General features: G+C 39.7%; 1 protein-coding gene across 3 annotated transcripts in view; it reads left to right on the top strand.

Moving 5' to 3' along the window:
- The first annotated feature begins 4,181 nt into the window (after positions 1-4,181).
- The window catches only part of TDRD3 (tudor domain containing 3), a 114,403-nt gene continuing 101,141 nt past the window's right edge, over positions 4,182-17,443 (top strand). For all 3 annotated transcript variants that reach the window (XM_064504779.1, XM_064504780.1, XM_064504781.1), the window contains exon 1: positions 4,182-4,456. In XM_064504779.1, the coding sequence (XP_064360849.1) occupies positions 4,416-4,456 (41 nt within the window). In that variant the 5' untranslated portion in view covers positions 4,182-4,415. The remainder of the gene's footprint in view (positions 4,457-17,443) is intronic.

The following is a 17,443-nucleotide window of genomic DNA, read 5'->3' as shown; positions in this document are numbered from 1 at the left end:
TACAAGTAGAGTGTGGCAGAGGTGAGAGGTCTTTATTACTTACTTTGGGCTTACAGTACATTATAAGACATTGTTGCTTATTTGCTGTTATGGTACCTAAGATGACTTGTTAAGTAACCTTCCTCCTTTCCTCCCTGTACCTTTCCAAATAGCCATGTAATACCTCAAGCACATATATAATAAAGTTAAACTTAATAGAACCAAAATTTAAAAAGACAATTTTATTGATGTATAAAGATCTTATTAAAACATAAATAGCTTCATGCATACCATTTTGAAGATATAAAGTACTAGGTACACATTATTTCTTTTAAGGAAAAGATCATTAAATTCTCCAATTTTCTCTGAAAGCTGAAATCATTTGAAAAAGATGTATCAGAGCAATTTGATAAATCTCATATGCTGTGTTTGGATGATTAAGAATGTTGCTAGTATTTAGCATGTTTTTGTTTAAAACACTGAGAAACCTGTCTTCAGAGACAAACCACCGATAAATGAATATGTTGCATCAGAACTGTTCACACATTAATATAGCAGCAGGAACTGTCCTGTCGTCAGGGCTTGGAGTGCATCCCCCTTCTGGGAGTTTAATTGGTTATGGGAAGGAGTTTTGTGGCGGACTCCCAGGTCAGCTCCTCCGCTGATGTGCGCTGCTGTGAGGAAAGCTGGAAGCGAGGGCTGCCCCCCTTTTCCCTTGGGAGCCGCTTTCCAGCTGGGGCTGCACCGCTGGCCCTCGCCTGAGCCACATCATGGCTCTGCAGCAGCTCCGACTGTGCTCAGTCTCAGGCGCCCCATGCTCCTGCTCCTGACCCAGAACCACTGGCTCGGCTCCTGGCTTGGCCTCAGGCCAGACTCATTGCTGTGGGCTTATTGGGGGATCTCCAGGCTGTGTCTGTCTCGACCACTGTCCCTGGTCTTGATCCTGACCGGACTTGTTGCTCTGCATCCTGGCTCCTTGCTGGCACCTGCCTTGTCATCACCCTCTGCTCCGGGAGCCCCTTCCCTTGGGAAGCAGCCAGCCCTCGTTGCGCCCTGATACTTTCCTGCTTTGTTTTGAGAATAACCATTCTGAAGCATTCCTTGAAATTTAACATAGCTGATTTACACATCAAACATTTTTAAGTAGGACTGTCAGCCAGTCGCACATGTGCGTGCATTTGTGCAAGCCATCACAATGGCTAAAAATTACTCTTTTCTCTGATGTTGACCTCTTTCACAGGTACTGTAAAAAGAGATTTTGTATCACACAAATTACCCTGAAGTTAAATATATAAATTTGGCAGTTAGTTGTTCCTCACAGGCCTTGTTTTTTTACCACATAGTTGTCAACAGCCAACATTTTGAAGCAGACACTTGAAAAGGGAAACAGGACTGTGCTTCTCAGCTTCAGTGAAATGTGTCAAACTAGGTTATGGTTTGGACACAGAGTCTGAGCAAATTTTGTGAAGAGTAATGCAATCATTCATCTTTAATAATGTATTTTTCTCTTTTCTCTTTTTCAGAGAAAGACTTGTAGGCTAGAGCCCTTTACGGGTGTGCTGGAATCTAGGTTCATTCCCTGTGTAGTCCTAAGTACTTTGACTTTCCTTAGCTTCAGCAGAAAATGTCATTTATTCTAAACATGGCACATGCAGAGCTCAGGTCTAAGAATGTTTTCTCATGAGCAGTTTGTACAGAAGGTCTTTTTCCTCCAATTTACAGTTCTCCGACTGTCTGGCAGGTGTTGTATCACCTTCTGTTTTACAGTGGACCTAATTATCTATCTCACATTGGAGCAGGGCAATAAGCAAGCTAGAAACAGCTAAGATTGGGCAGTGCCCTCTGCTAACCAAGAGAAACATGCACTAATGGAGACTTCTCACATACAAAAGTGTGTATATATTTATACATAACATACGTGTATCTCAGCTTTCATATAATGAACTTGTCAGAACAGAAGCCTGCAGACCTTTAAGAAGCACAGTGTTTACTACATTTTCTTTATAGATGGTGTTTTGTGCCATGAGGTGCAATAAACAGTTGTATACTGGAGTAATTGCCATTATAATTGCCTGGTGATTTTGATGAAGATTTAAGTGATTTCAGTGAGCAAAAGTTTCCATGTCTGGAACTAACTTGAGGTAATGCATAAAGTGAGTGATTCACATTATCTTCTTCTCCTAGGTCACTCTCCATTCCTCTACAGTCATCCCTTTTCCAGTTACAGTAATGTTTACAGCCTTGCCCTGATAATCTAATGTGAAGCTAGGTGATATTCTGAATGAGAACTACTTTTATTTCTATTTCTTTTTTTCCTAACAAGTGACTGAATCGGCAGTACAGTTCCACCTATCTGCTGGTGCTTTTCCATGTCAGCAGCTGCTACTATGAGTCTGCAACAAAATCAAGGGCGTGGTTCAGCCATGAACATTTCAAACTAACTCTTCTGTTTGGCCTTGGGGCGTTGCTCTGTTACCACTGTAACAGTGTCTTAGGTATAGCCATACAGTAGGTAGATTTTTGGACTCTTATTTTAGTTCTCCTTGACATTATTGATATGGGAGCTCATACTCAACTAGAGCCTGTCATTACATGACTGCACAGCCTTTGAAAATCTGAACAAATCACATGGTTGTTCAGTCCATAAGCTACAGGGCTGCTTGGGTTTGCTGAATTCTCCATAGAGGGCTTTGGTGATTGCCCTCTTACGTACTTGCATCAAAGGTGTTGCAGTTTCCCAGTTAATAATATTCCTTCTGCTTATCTCTGTCTTATAACTAACATGTGGATTAAAACTTCACTGGGTGTGATATTTCTTTGAGATTTTGCTGGCAGAGATAGTATCTGCCAGTCCTATATTTTAATTGCAAATTCATTATATTAGGGCTAGAGTATATTCCTTTTGTTGAGACTCCAGATTAGAATGGCTTGAAGTGGTATAATATATGTACTGTAAGAAGTTGCTCAGCTGCATCTGAACAATATAGGCATTGCTTCCTCCTTCTGTGTCTTTTCTTTTAATGAATAAATGATTTGAAAAAGATGCCTAACTTTTTGTAAAACAGCAGCTATGCTGCACAAAATATACACTAGTGACAAAACCTTTGTCCTAGAGTGTACAATTTGCATGGTAGGAAAGAGAATATGATCCAGTAAGAATGAGTGAAAAGTAAAAAAGTGAATAGTGCACAGCACAGGTGATAGTTTATTATGTGTTTTAACTTCTACCATGAGTGATTTGCAGCCAATATATTAAAGACAGGTTTTCAGGTAGATCAGAAGAAAAAAACAGCAAGCTTTGGCTTGAAAATGCTGCATGAAAATGAAAACATCCCAGGGATGAGAATGATACCCTGGAGAAAAATACACCTTAAAACAGACGAACAGAGCAGGTAGCTAGATTTGGAAACTCAGGAAAGGAGTCACTGTATTGAGCACCTCAGTTGCAGGCAAAAGTTATCCTGATTACCCTGAGCACCAAGACTGGGGCAGGAATTTTCTTAATTCATGACGTACTCATGCTTGGCTCTGATAATTTCTTTGAATGCTGGAGCACGTAGCAAAAGGAACAACAGCACTCCCACCCCAGCTGACCATGGTCACTTGGAGGAGCTGGATACTACAACAGCGCCATTCTTTTTGAACATAATTCCCATTAAAAGGCAGATCAGGAAACCAAACGTTTATTTCAGTGCACAGGACAAAGCATTAAAAAAAGAAAAAGGCTTGAAAGAAACACAAGAACTTGTTTCTTTCCGGAAAGTCTTGTCCGCCGCTCTAAAAGCCCAGCTCTCATCACGGTGAGGATGCCGAGAAGGCTGCCTTTTCTACTCAGCATCGCCAATATTTACTTATCCATCAAACGTGCTTAAAACAAACGCCTCCCGCTACTGTTGTTCCTGCTAGGGAGGAACCAGGCCGTCGCTTAACGCCAACGTTTATCTGCAAGAAAAGCTGAACCGAGCAGCGCCAAGCCAAGGCCCCCCGGCCTGGCCGGGCTGCCCCGGGCAGGGGGCCGAGGCCGCACGCAGGAGACGCGGGCAAACCTCGGGCCTCGGCGGGAGACACCGGCCTCGGGAACGCCCGGGGCAGCAGAGGCCCCGACGGCGCTGCTCTGCCCTCGCGCTTTCCCGTCCCCGTCATGGCGGCAGCGGCTTCACTCCGCCCCGCCCGCCTCGTCCTGCCGCTGCGGCGCAGGGGCGGGGAGCGGCGCTGGCGCCGGTCGCGGGCTTTGTTCGTCTGCGTGTGCGCCGCCGCCTGCCTCCCTCCCTGTCTGCCTCCCTCGCCCGGCCGCCCCGCCGGAGAGCCGGCCGGGCCCCGTGCCCGCAGAGGCCGCGGGGCGGGGAAGCAGCGGGCTCCGCTTGTCTCCGTGCTTCGCCGCGGCGCCCGCCCCGCGCTCGGCGGCGCTGAGCCGGGTGCGGAGCGGCGGCGGCGCCATGGCCGGCGGGGCCGCGGCCGAGCTCTCCGAGGCGGGCTGGTAAGTGGCGCCGCCCGGCCCCGCCGCCCGCCTGCGCTAGGCCGCGGCGCCGCCTCACCGCCATGCCGGCGGGCCGAGCGGCGGGGTGCGTGTGTGGGGGAGGCCCGGGTGTTTATCCCTTTCTTTGTGTTTTATTTCTCGGTGAGCGTGCGCTCGTCTTCAGGAAGCGGCGAGAAAGGGGCAGGGTGACATGACCCCCGCGCGGGCCCTCCGTGGTGTCGGCGCGGTGCGGATCTGGTGTTATTTTTAATCGCGCCGTGCTAGTGCAGCCCTTTCCGTGAAGAGGATGAGCTAGAGCAAGTGCGGCTGAAGTCGGTTAAACCCGCACTCGAGGCTGCAATCCGGCTACTGCTCCTCTCCAGTTTGTGCTAATCGCTGGGCACCTTATCGCTTCCTCGGCGGGGCGTCTCGATGCGTTGTGGTTTCCAAATACCCAGTGCAAACTCGGCTTGTTGTGTGCTAGCCTGGAGGTGCGTCGGCTCGTTGACCAGAACTTGATGCCTTACTGATCAGTGTAATTCCCTTATTAGTCAACGCTTTGCCTCTTCTCCTCGACAACCTGCAGCTCTTTCCCCAGAGCAAAAGCTCGTTACTAAGTACCACGCCACAGAGCAATTTATTTTGGCTGTGTTTGAGAAAACCGCTTAAATTGTGGAAGTATCGTTATTTCCGGTGGTGTTCGAGGGGTAGTTTTATTTCCATGCTTTTAGTTTAATTTCGCGGTTTTACTGGGTTGTACTTTCATTTATGGCTAACATAAAGAATTAAAACAAGTATCATATTTTAATTGTTGTTTTTATGGTAATACGCTTGATAGGACTTCTTTCAAGTTTGGATTAAAACAAAGCACATGGAAGAGCTTTCGTAAATATGCTAATCTGTTACCTTTCTGCTGTTACAAATTTGGTTTAGCTAGTTTTCACAGTATAGCTTTGTGATACCAGTTTGAGGAAAATTAGTGTCTTTAGGTCTGTTTCTTGAGTAAGTGTATCACACACTTCAAAAATACTATTTCTTTAAGGGTGTGTAAAGTTCAGTATAGTCCTGTGATTACTGGCTATTAGTGGATTGAAACAATCTTAATTAGTTACTTATGATAATTTTTATAACCTAAACTTATTCCCTTTTCCCATGCTTTTTGCTCTCCAAAAAGGAGAAGGCTTTCCATAAAAGTAACTGAATAATTTATGCTTTTCGTGTTTTTTGTTATATATTCAAAACTTTATCACACAACTTTAAATTATTAGATGTTTTGCTACTTGGTCAGTTTAATGAATGCCATTGTTAAACTGCTTTTAGGTGCTACAAATACGAGGCGAGGTATGTTATTCTGCATCGTTTGTCTTTCTCCTTCGGGGTGTATATTGTTAATGGCTATTAATCACTCATCATTCTTAAAAAGTTGCAGGGTGTGAACCGAAAACACAGTGACTGAAAGATGATCAGGCAAGTAGTGGGCTGATTATCTGGTCTGCTGGAAGTATGCTTTGACTGAGTTGTATTGGGAAGGGTGGCACAAGGGAAAGGGGAATGAACACCTGTACTTCTCAGGAAAATGAGGTGGAGTGGGAAAAAGAAATAACACATCAGAAATGTTCTTTAGATAAGTTTTCAGGTACTTTAAAATAATAACCTCGACATCTGTGCTTTTAATTGTTTTGCCTTTGCTGTCATGCTTGTGACTTTGCTGTCCTCTTATTATTAGTAGCAGATCCTAAAGTCCTTTAACACGCATGCTACAGTTGTGTTATTTAACGTGTGTTTCTGATGTACACTTGCAGTTAAATCATGTTTAGTACCAATTTCTTTTGGTCTCTTCTTTGGTTGGTGTCTCCTCATGTCAAATGGTTATGTTTCTTAGTGCAAAAATTGAAGCTGAGTTTATGCATTAAAATCTGTCCCCACAGAAACAATTGAAGCACCAGAACAGATTAAGAAACTATTGTTCCATAGTTGCAAATCTGCTAGCTTGTGAGATACTGCCTATTCCAATTCAGTTACCATAACTTTTGTAGATCTTTAAAGATAAGTTACTATAAACACTTGTTTACATGAATTTTTGCAATTAGTTTTTGTTATGTCTCTGAGTATGAAGTTTGTTTCCCAGTAAAGCAGTGACATAGTGTAGTTAATGCAATATAGTATACTTTTTTTCAAACAGCTATTGTTAGAGTCATTTATTGACAATTTGTCTAGAAATTTGTTTGCTTTTTTGATTTGTTTCAGTATATCAGTTAAGTATTTCAAGAACTTTTCAGAGAGGAAGTTTCTTTACATACAGCTACAGGAAGTTTTCCTACAGACAGCTAATGCTGGGAACATAGGTTGGGTTTTGGAGGGGGATATATTTCATGAAAATAGGTAGAAGACCTCAGTAGTTTGTGAACAGAACTGCAGGTTTTTTAAAGAGGAGGAGATTTCCTTGCAGCTGTCTTAAAAAGTGCATGTTTTTTGAGGCTAGTTCTTTTCATTATATAGTACACTGTACCTTAGAAGCTGTATGTCCAAACGTGAGATTAAATAGTGTGCGTTTGTATTACATTGTGGTGAAAAGATACTTTGTCTTGGAAGGGAAGTTGTGTGTTGTGTGTTAACACTCTCTCTCTCTCTCTCTCTCTTTATTTATTTTTTTTATTTTACCAAACATTTATGGAGAGGAGGGCTGAGAGGAAGAGAGAATTCTCTTTTTGTACTGTTATAGATACAGTCCTGAATTTTGGAACAAATTTTCCAAAGCTGCCATTAACGTATAGACCTAAATGGAACCTAAATTATTGAATCCAGTGTTCTACAATTCCAAGCAGCTATGTACTGGACATGAAGTCCAAAAGGACTGCAGAATGAACCCTCTTTGTGCAAACCATGAACATTTCTCAGTGGTCTGCAGCAAACTTCATTTTGTTTGTTTGTTTTTGGAAAGTCTCCCAAGTAGCATTTCATAGGAGAACAAGAAAGCAATCCAGGACGTCTTCAGTGTCCTAGACCTTGCAGAACTTGGCAGTTTATTACATGAAAATGTCTCAAAGTTTTGGAAGGTGAATGAACAATATACTGTGTCCTGCAGCAGGACTAGCCTGTGGTCCCACTGATCAGTCTGGTGACTGGTTGATCTCTGAATGTGGGAGAGTAAGACCTGCAAGGTGCATACCTGAAGAATTTCTTAGTATAACTAAAAACTACAAGCGAGTTCCTTATCAGGTGGTACAGATTGCTTTTCTTACAGTATATGATGCCATAAAAATTAGTAGGGCTAAAGCAAAAAAACCCACTATATAGTCTTGTAAAATTTTGCATGTTTTGAAGACTGCGTAAGTAATGTTCCCAGTATGGCAAGTTATTACTAGAGATGAAGAAGCATCAGAATTTCATTGGTTATTTGGAAACATGAGTGTTTAGCAATGCTGGCATCAATCTAGTCTAGGTTCGATATGTTTTGTAAATGAAAGCTATATACTTTGTGTATATGGACCTATTTTAAATTGACTTCTGTGGAAGTATTTAAGTAATGTGCTGCATAATGGTTAACTTTAGATTTAAGATGAGTCTGTCCTAGCTAACTTTTCTTATAGGATTAACCATGTGATGTGATCTTCAAGCTGTAAAATGGGAATAGGTGTACACTTAGAAATGCAGGGAAATGCCAAAGGAACTAACCTAACACCAGTCTGTAAGAATGCAGCAGGAGTTCAGGAAAGTAGTTGGTTACAGGATCCTACAAGATGATGCCTTTTGCTTACATGTTCCTTTGCTGGTCCTCTGAAAGCTCTTTGGCAAGCTCAGCTGAATTTCATCCCTATACTGTATATGAAACAAGCCCAGCCTGGATAAAATATGTTCCCTACACAGAGGAATAATCCAGTGATTCACAGGAGAGATGCATCTCACTCTTGAAATTTATGACAGTCCTGTAATGACTTACCTATGTGGCTTATGAAATTTGATTGGTACTTGTGAAATCACGAAGTTACAATACAAAGCCAAGTGCTGCATAGTTGCATTCTTTTGTCAAGGTGTATCCCACGCTGGCTGGCATGATTTGTTTGCATTCTTGTGGGATCAGGAATAATGGATTGTTATAACCTTGTTTCTTTATGTTTTGTTTGTGTAGATATATCTGCACATATATATAGCCATTTTCGCTCTGGAGGAGCTCAGAAGGTCTGATACTGTACCTTCTGTTAATGGAAATAAGCTTGAGAAACTAATACAGGTTTTGTTTTTTTTTTTAAGAAGTTGCTAAGTAGTAACAAATTACTGGAATTGTATGGAATCGTCCCAAGATTTCAAAGAAACTAGGATATGGATGTAATAAATAGTTAAAAAGATACAGAGAAGGATAACTAAAATAGTTAAGGAGATGGAAGGGGCTGATGAGGGAGCTATGACGGAGTAGCTCTCTTCTGGGAGACTGACGTGTTGGGAGCTCCTTAAACTGGAGAAAGCTGAAGGTGGAAAACTTAGTAAGGTTTATTTAATCTGAAGGCAGTAGGTAAAAGGACTGTTGAGCTGTTACTCCCCAAATCCTGCAACGTTGTTGCGCACTGAATTCTGCGAGGCTGGATGGAGGAAGCACTTACTAAGCTAGTAGCATTCTGGTTTCACAGTAGGAAACAAAGTATTTTTACACAGTGATGGTGAAGGTGTAGCATTTGTTGCCGCATAGGTTGTGGAGGCAAATTGTATCAGCAGGCTGAAAAAAAATTACACTATTTTATGTACAGTACTCCTATAAACAGATTTTTAAAGGAAATAGTGATGTATCCTCTAATAATCATAATCCACTGATTGTGACGGTCTTGCAGGAGTATGAGAGGAGCAGACTGCAGGAAGTGACTGGGGTCTTAAGCTGTTCCTAAGGAGCCTTTCCACTGTCCACTGGCAGAACGCTGGCCTAGATGAACCATGAGCCTGTCTCACTAGAGCATTTCGTACATTCTTACTAACAGTAGTGTTTTAATCTATTAATTTAAGCTATTATTGGAAAGAGAGAAATGGAAGATAGCTAATACGATACTGTTTTATTTTTGTGTTATCTGTAAAATTAGAGGTTGGTAAGTCAGACAGTATGAGTAAAATTGATAACTATTCTAAGAGGAGGATTATCAGTCCCTTCAATAAATGTAACAGGGGAAGTGGCAAACTTTCTTGGCTTAAGCAGAGTGAAATTGATCATCGTGGACCTTTTCAGAATTGTTTGCAGGGTTCAGTGACCATGTAACTAAGATATGATTGATATAGTGCTCTTGAATTTTTAAAAAATATTTGACGATAGACCTTGATCAAAGTTTCTTAAGCTTTCTTGATGAGGATGGAAGCTTATCCTGTGGACAGTTGGTTAAAACATGAGAAATAAGATAAAGGAACAAATGGTTGCTTCATGATGGAATAAAGATATCAGTGGATTTCTGCTGGGATCTAAGACTTTTTCATATTGAATAATACTCTTAAGGAATGATAGTGGTGTGGCACCATAGCAGTTTGCTGGTATATTCAGGTTAGTAAAATCTAAATTGACTGTATAGTTGCAGAGCAATGTTATGATACCATTGCCTAGTAGTTTCAGATGGCAAGTATAGTTCAGTTTTGATGAATGCCAAATGATGCATGTGGAGGGAAAATAATGCAAACCAGTATAAACAATGATGAGCTCTCTAAGACTGGTGTTACTTTAGAAAAGGGCAGGGGTCACAGAGCTGTTAGGAATTATTCAGAAAGACATAATGGCCTACCAAATTATTTTAGTCTTTATGTAAATCAATGGTGTATTAAAAACTTGAACAGTGTGCACTAATGTAACCATCCCAACACAGCAAGGCTTTCATAGACAACGAAAAAAAAGAGAGATGTTGGATCAGAGGTATGGAGATCTGTGCTGGGGAAGATGAAGGTCTTTAGTTTGGAAAACAGAAGAATAAGGGGAGAGGTGATAGAGGTCTTTAAAATCCATAGATCTTATAGAAATGATGACTGGCAAGCAAGAATAGTCATTTTTCTTAGCATAAGAATTAGGCCACCTAGTGAATTGAATTAACCATGCTACTTGATGAAAATTTAAGTAGCTGTTCAAGCGATGTGCAATTGAATTGTGGAACTTAATTGCCACATAATATTGTGGAGCAGAAAAATATAAGTGGGTTAAAATAGTAATTAGACAGAATCAGGTAGGGGTAGATGTACTGAATGCTGAACCTCATGGTAGAATGCAGCTACTAGCTCTAGAATTGCCTGAAGCTAGGAATTATTCCAAGCATTTCTCTCTATATTTGCCCATGTCTTACATTCTTTCCCCAAGTTGCCTGCTTCTAGCCACTCTTGGAGGAAGGCCACCTTATTAGATAGATCTGGATCAGATAAGCACATCCACACTTTCTTTTCTTATTTTTATATCATAGGTATTTATCTTCACGCTGTAGTTCTGCTGAGAGAAGGATTTTCTCCTCTCGTTTGGAGTGGGGAAGGAGGAGGTGGGAATCTGGAGAGAAAGGAACAGGACGTTCAGTAATGGGGCAAAGAGAAAAGACAAGTAAGTGTGACAGACCCCTCTGGACTCAGCCTTGGGTGTAGTTTCTGTTGCCTTACTGCAACTCAGCGTCTGGTTTTTTATTAGTTGCCGGAAGGGCCTCTCCTTCTCTTGACTTGTTATGCCAGCTCTCGGATCAATTTAGGAATCTTCTTTGGGGACACAGTCTTTACATGCTGGTTTCTCTGACTAATGTGCTAGGAAGCTGAAGGACTGGTTTAAGGTATTCTTTGTTTATAGAATTGTTGCAGATTTGAATGAAGAAGGTTGCTACTGTGAACTCTTTACTCAAGAAATGAATAAAAAGTGTGTAGTCTACTTAAAACAATTTTAAAGGTGAAAGTTCTTTAAATTATTACGGACTTTTTTTAACACCCACCTTTTCATCATACGGTGTGTTTCAGGTTGATTCTCTTCAATGAATGCATTCTGTAGAAGCATGTAGACTTTCTGTAGCTAGTTTCCTTTTTGGAGTCTTTGGAGACTTCAGAAGTATTTAGTTTCCCTTCAAAAGTTTTTTACTTAGTCTTGTAACTCATAGGCTTTGCCTTCTTTTCGAGATGCCAATATATTATGAGGTCAGGTGTTATTTACTGTATTTGACTCAGTGAGGTAGTAGTTTCCTTCTTTCTGCCTCTTTTTCTTCTCATGCTCTTTGATCTTATATTGAAAAGTATACATTATCTCTGAGTTGAAGATACCTTCTAAGTTTTGTAATATTTCATATTGATTTGTTTATTGATGAACTAATTGATATCATCATCTAAATGAGGTAAATGGGTGGAGCTTGTTACACAGTTGTAATTGTAATTGACCACTTAGGGCAGATTTACCTCTTTCCTCCCACGATTTGGGCTTCTAAGTATACTGTAAAGGGAAAGTTTAAAAATGTACTCTTGACAGAGATTTGAGAGAGAGACTTGGGCAGGGTGGAATAGCAGCATGCTTGATTATTGCTTGCTTTTACCAGCAAAGCCAGATGAACTTCCCAATGGAAGAGTGAGTTAATGAAAATAGCGATGTGTTTAAGAAGTCTACTTTTTCCTAGCTGTCAGTTTCTCTTACGATGTGAACAAAAGTAAAAGCAGAGGTAATTCAAACTTAATGTTCCCGGAGATTTAAATTATTAATCAGATAACTTATTCTTTCTAGAAATTGAAAATTTGGGGGTTCTGGACTAGATGTTGCATACAGGCAAAGGAGGTCTCAGGGGAGAGCTCTTCACAGAGATTGTGCACTCTAAAACCATGCTATGAGACTCTCGAGACATGATTTGGCTCTGCTCAGACACTGTATGTTTCAGACTTCCCAGATGCTGGATTCGCTGAGCAACAGGTTGAGGGGAGGGTGGTTGGAGAATTTGCAGTGAGGTACTGTTGTCATTTATACCAATAACAAACAGATGTTCAGCTTTTTTTTTATGTGTGCATATTTTACTTAAATACCACTTTACATCTTAATGTAAATAATACATATGGGAGTATGTAGCGATACAGAGACATCCTGAAGCTTAATTTAACAGACAAAATTGCTACTAGGAATGTTAGCTTTGAAAATATCCTATACATTAATTATTTAGTGGTTTGCTTGTTCTGTGATGCTCATAACAGTAACATTGAAGCAAATGTAAAGACTGCTTCTCCAAGCTCTTCATGTGGTTCATTTTTTGAAGAAGAGGACGTTTTTTCTTTTTTTTGGGGGGGGGAAGGGGCATGTGAGTAAAAGGAGTATATTTAATTCCATTAAAGAAAATGATGGGAACTCTTACAATGGCATCATTTTGAACCTTTCTCTTGAAGAAATGTAGCACAGGCATTAGAAATGGGAGTAATGATATTAGCTGATGGGAAGAGAAGACTTATTCTGAGTTAGAAAATAGACTGCTGAAGTTGCATGTTTGACAGAGAACACTACCTGGTGAGTGTGGTCAAGATTGACTTTTTTTTTTTCCCCCCGTTGTTTGTCTCATATAGTGCTCCAGATGACTATGAGCTTCTTGCGTTGTCATGTCTGAATAAAAGCTGTTGAGGGAAGCCAGAAGAGGAGAAGGCACGCGTGTTCAGACAGTTCCAAGATATTCTTAGTGCAGTGGCAGCTGTTTCTCTGGCTTGGGCTCAGGCTTAGAACTCAGTTTAAGACTGGCTGCCAGCATTTTCCCAAGGAAATGTGAGTGAGAAACAGTGCTGACAGCTTATAGCTCAGCAACAATTTAATGAATTTCATTAGATGAAGAATGAAAACCATCTTTTATCATTGTGACTTTTGTATGTCAGATTGCTGTGGCCTGTTACGAATTATGGAATATCAGATCTTCTCAAAGAGCAAAGTATGTAAGAATATTTGCCCAGTGCTTTCTGACTGCTGGAGTTGTTACTTGCATCTGCTGTATTATAGCAGTGCCACTTGCTAAAAGGTTATCTTGTCAGTTTGGAGTTAGCGAGGTTGTCTTGGATGCATCTCTGAATGTTAGCTGTAAAAGTTTGACTCTTGTGTAGCTGCTGTTACTCTTGGATACTAGTCGGCACGCTTATCACTAAGTCTCTTTTCTGTTGACTCATATTAAAATTGTTTGCAATCTGCTGAAGTTTGATTCTCTTATATTCTTTTACTATTGTAAAAAAAAAAAAACTTATGTGTTTATCACAATATTTAAGTAATTTTATAGATGTAAATCAGGAGATATCGTTAAAACATGGACTGTAAGTATGTACTATCCAGAATCCTCACCAGGTGCATTAAAACATTATTTTCACATTTTAGGAAAACATAATCACTTATTTAACTCTCACTTATATTGATGACAGTATAGCAAATGGGGAAAATAACACTTTCAACAGTTAAATGGTTCATCTTGGTATGTTTTATTGTTTGATAGAGAGATATGCCATTATGGAAGAACATTTACACTCCTTTCTTTTGAGTAATGTTACCATAATTACCATTACCGTCACTACAGTGAGAATGAGGGAGACTTTCAAAGGCATCAGGGCAGTTAAGTTTCCTGGATGTTCTTGAAACCTCCCCTTTTTTTATTTGTTAAGTTGTGGTATTGTATCCAAGAAAGTTTTAAATACGAGGCAGAAGTGTTTCATTCTGAAGTACTGTTTAGACTGGTAACGTCAAAGAAGCATTACTTTTTTCAGGTTCTTAGAACACTTTGTTTTGTAGTTGACAGTACTTGCAAGTGCTTAGGTTTTCATTTAACTGAGGAAGGAGAGAAGGAAAAAAAAGTCAGTGAAGGAACTGAAGAAAAGTGGGTAATTTTCAAGGGTCTGGTTCTCACTTTAGGCAGAGTAGTGATTTCTGAACGAGGCCGATCTTGTGTTGAAGTGTTGAGCTGCTAGGGAACGCTGAGAGGAGCCTTATGTAAAAAATGGGATCTGTCAAGCTGCACTTTTTTGAAAATGGGATGTGTAATGAACGTAGTAATTGTTCTTGGTTTTGAAAACTTATTCAGAGAGTTGTGGGGTTTTTTTTTTCAAATGTGACATATATAGTACACAGATATACGTCTGCATATGCGTAATTATTGATAGACTTGAGAGCTGCAGCTCAGCTAGTTTAACAGTTTGAAATTCTTCTGTGGCAAGTACTTGTCCTCTTCCTCTTTGTAGCTCTTCACTTATGGATTGCTGTTTGCAACTTTGTATGTATTTTTGCCACAAAATAATATCAAGTCTATTCTTTGTAACTATGAAAATCAAGATAAGTGAAGGAAGTGACTGTATCAATGCATATACTTAATGTTTTACGCAATATTCAAAAGCTAAATCAGTTTGGGTTTGTTTAATAGTGAAAGTTACTCTTGAAAGTGTAGCATGAAATGATTTCAAACCAACATTGGGTCATTAAATAAAGTCAGGGTTTTTTTTTTTCTTTTGAGGGCTAATGAAGTCTCTCCATTGGAAGGTGGCTTGAAACATTTGTTGCACAGATTTCAGCGCTTGCTTTTGAATGGTTGGCTGAACTGAGAAAATCTATGCGGGAGGAACAAATGACAAAACAAGCACTTTGAGTGTTTTCTATTCTTGCCATGTTGAGTTTTGTCAATCCACCAAGTTTTCAGCCTTGATCACATTTATTACAGCAATTCATGGTTAATGCTCACCATGGTCTTGGACTTCCTTGAAAGGCAGAAAAAATATTGCATATTTTTTGAGTTAGAAAAAATTTTCCTTGGAAAATGCTGCTAAGAGATAGCCGAAGGGTAGTCTTCTATAAGTTTGGGAAAGGGGAATACAAGGGAAGGGAAACCTTTTTTTCAACTTCTTTGTTCACTCTCTTTTCTGTTTCCTTAGGTTACATTTGAGTTCCTAACCTAATCATGTTGTCATGTGATAATAACATGAAGAAATGGAAAAAGCTTAATAGAAATTGCAATTCTAGATTATATTATGTTCTAGCTATGATTCAGATGACGATTCAGATCTAGTATATATTCAGATGAAATTGTGGTGTTTTACAGCTGCAGACTTCCACTCTTGAATGTTTTTCAGTTTCTTCCCTGGATTTACTGAGTTTGTAATTTTTGTGGATGTGTTATATGCAGAAGAATTAGTGTGTTCCATTGTTGTTTGATTATCAAATTAAAAACATAACTTTTATCTGCTAATAATAATTACTAGTCACTTGGAATTAAACTTGTGCAAGACATTGATTCCCCCCCCCCCACTCCCCCTCAGTGACTGACTAGAAAAAAATAGTTTTTATTCACGTGAAACATTCCTGTGATTTATTAAATAAAAGTGAAGGAATGGAATTGAAAGCCTGGATTACAGCATAATGCAAAAAACAGATGAATGAAGACTGTATGTTACTCTCCTGTTATTTATCCTCTGTCTGGGTGGTTAGGATAATCTCTTGAATGTTAGAGCCCTGAATTCAAATCCTTTCTCTTCCTCAGTAACATGAGGTCACAATTCTAAAATACTAAGTATTAATTAATATTTCTCAATTCAAGCTGTAAAATCTTACTTTATCACCATACAGAAACAGCACTGAACCATAAAACTACAAAATGAAACTTGGAAATATCATTAATTGATATTCTGTTATTTAAGCATGTCTACCATATCAGTGTCAAAGACCTGGACTACTTCTGCTTCAAGACTAACCCTAACCCTAACCCTAACCCTAACCCTAACCCTAACCCTAACCCTAACCCTAACCCTAACCCTAACCCTAACCCTAACCCTAACCCTAACCCTAACCCTAACCCTAACCCTAACCCTAACCCTAACCCCCCCCCCCCCCCCGCCTTGTTATTTCAGAGAGTGTTTTAGTAAACTGTATGGAAGGAACCTTTCCTGGTGTCTGGCCACATCTCTTTTCTGTGTTTTGTTTATAGCAGCGACAAGCTATTTCTTCCCACTTTGTGGGAAGACAGACTGTCTGTGCATTGATCTTGCTTTGTATTAATTACAGTGACTTCCTTTCCAGTGTGTCTTTCTTACTTGTCTCTCTTCTTCCATTTAGTTGCACTGCTTTTAAAATTGTCCCTTGATTTGTCAAAGAAGTCTTTATCTGCATCAGATTTAAGATAGTTTGGTTTACAAGTCCAGCTTTGTGTGAATGTCGTTCCAGCAAAACACTTGTAAAAGCAATGCATGTTTTCTCTTGTGCAAACTGGTCTTTCAGTTCTTAATAGCTTTGCAAAAGTGTTTGCTCTAATGAAACTTTACTGTTACAGATACAAGCATTTTAATTAAAAGTATTACTGGTGAGTAAAAGCATCTTTCTGATAGCATGTTTTAACTGTGCTTATGGATACCAAACTTTGTTTTGCAGTCATTTGCCTGATCACCTCATGTCTTACAGGCCTACGGGCATCTGTAGATCAGTGGTTGAGTAATACTGCTAGAGTGCATGTGCAGCTTATGAACTCCAACTTGGAAATACCTCTTGGAGGTCCTTTATCTTTTTTTTTTTTTTTTTTTTTTTTTTTTGTTAGGAGATCAAATTGAAGGATACAGTAGTATTTTTCAGTTTTAAAAATATTCAGATCTCTGTACCTGTAGCCAGCTATGTTCTTCTGGTCACTGCTAACAAGTCAACAACCTCTGATATGCTGGCACCTCCCAAACTTTTCAAATATATCATTGAAATGCAGTGTATTAGTTTTAAAACGTGTTCTTTTACATTGCATAAGTATGTATGTCTTTGCAATTTTTACTTTCAGTGATTTTTTGCAAAGAGACTATAAATCTAGTTTTAATGGTGTGTAGAAATGGCTGTTTTTAGCATAAAGTGGAGTAAAAAGAAACCTGCTGCTTTAGCAGCATTGAAAATAGCTTCTCTGTATGCAGAAAAACTTGCTATGTTGAGTTAAAATTATATAATAATAGGTGCATGTGTGCGTTAAGCATAGATGGCCACAGCTGTAAATAAAATATTCTTCTGCTTAGCATCTTCAGTTATAACATAAATTTTTTTTGTTTCAGTAACGAATACTCATCTTTCATCCTTTG

The sequence above is a fragment of the Dromaius novaehollandiae genome, chromosome 1 (assembly GCF_036370855.1).
Source record: "Dromaius novaehollandiae isolate bDroNov1 chromosome 1, bDroNov1.hap1, whole genome shotgun sequence".
NCBI lineage: Eukaryota > Metazoa > Chordata > Aves > Casuariiformes > Dromaiidae > Dromaius > Dromaius novaehollandiae.
This window is presented reverse-complemented; position numbering and strand designations above follow the sequence as displayed.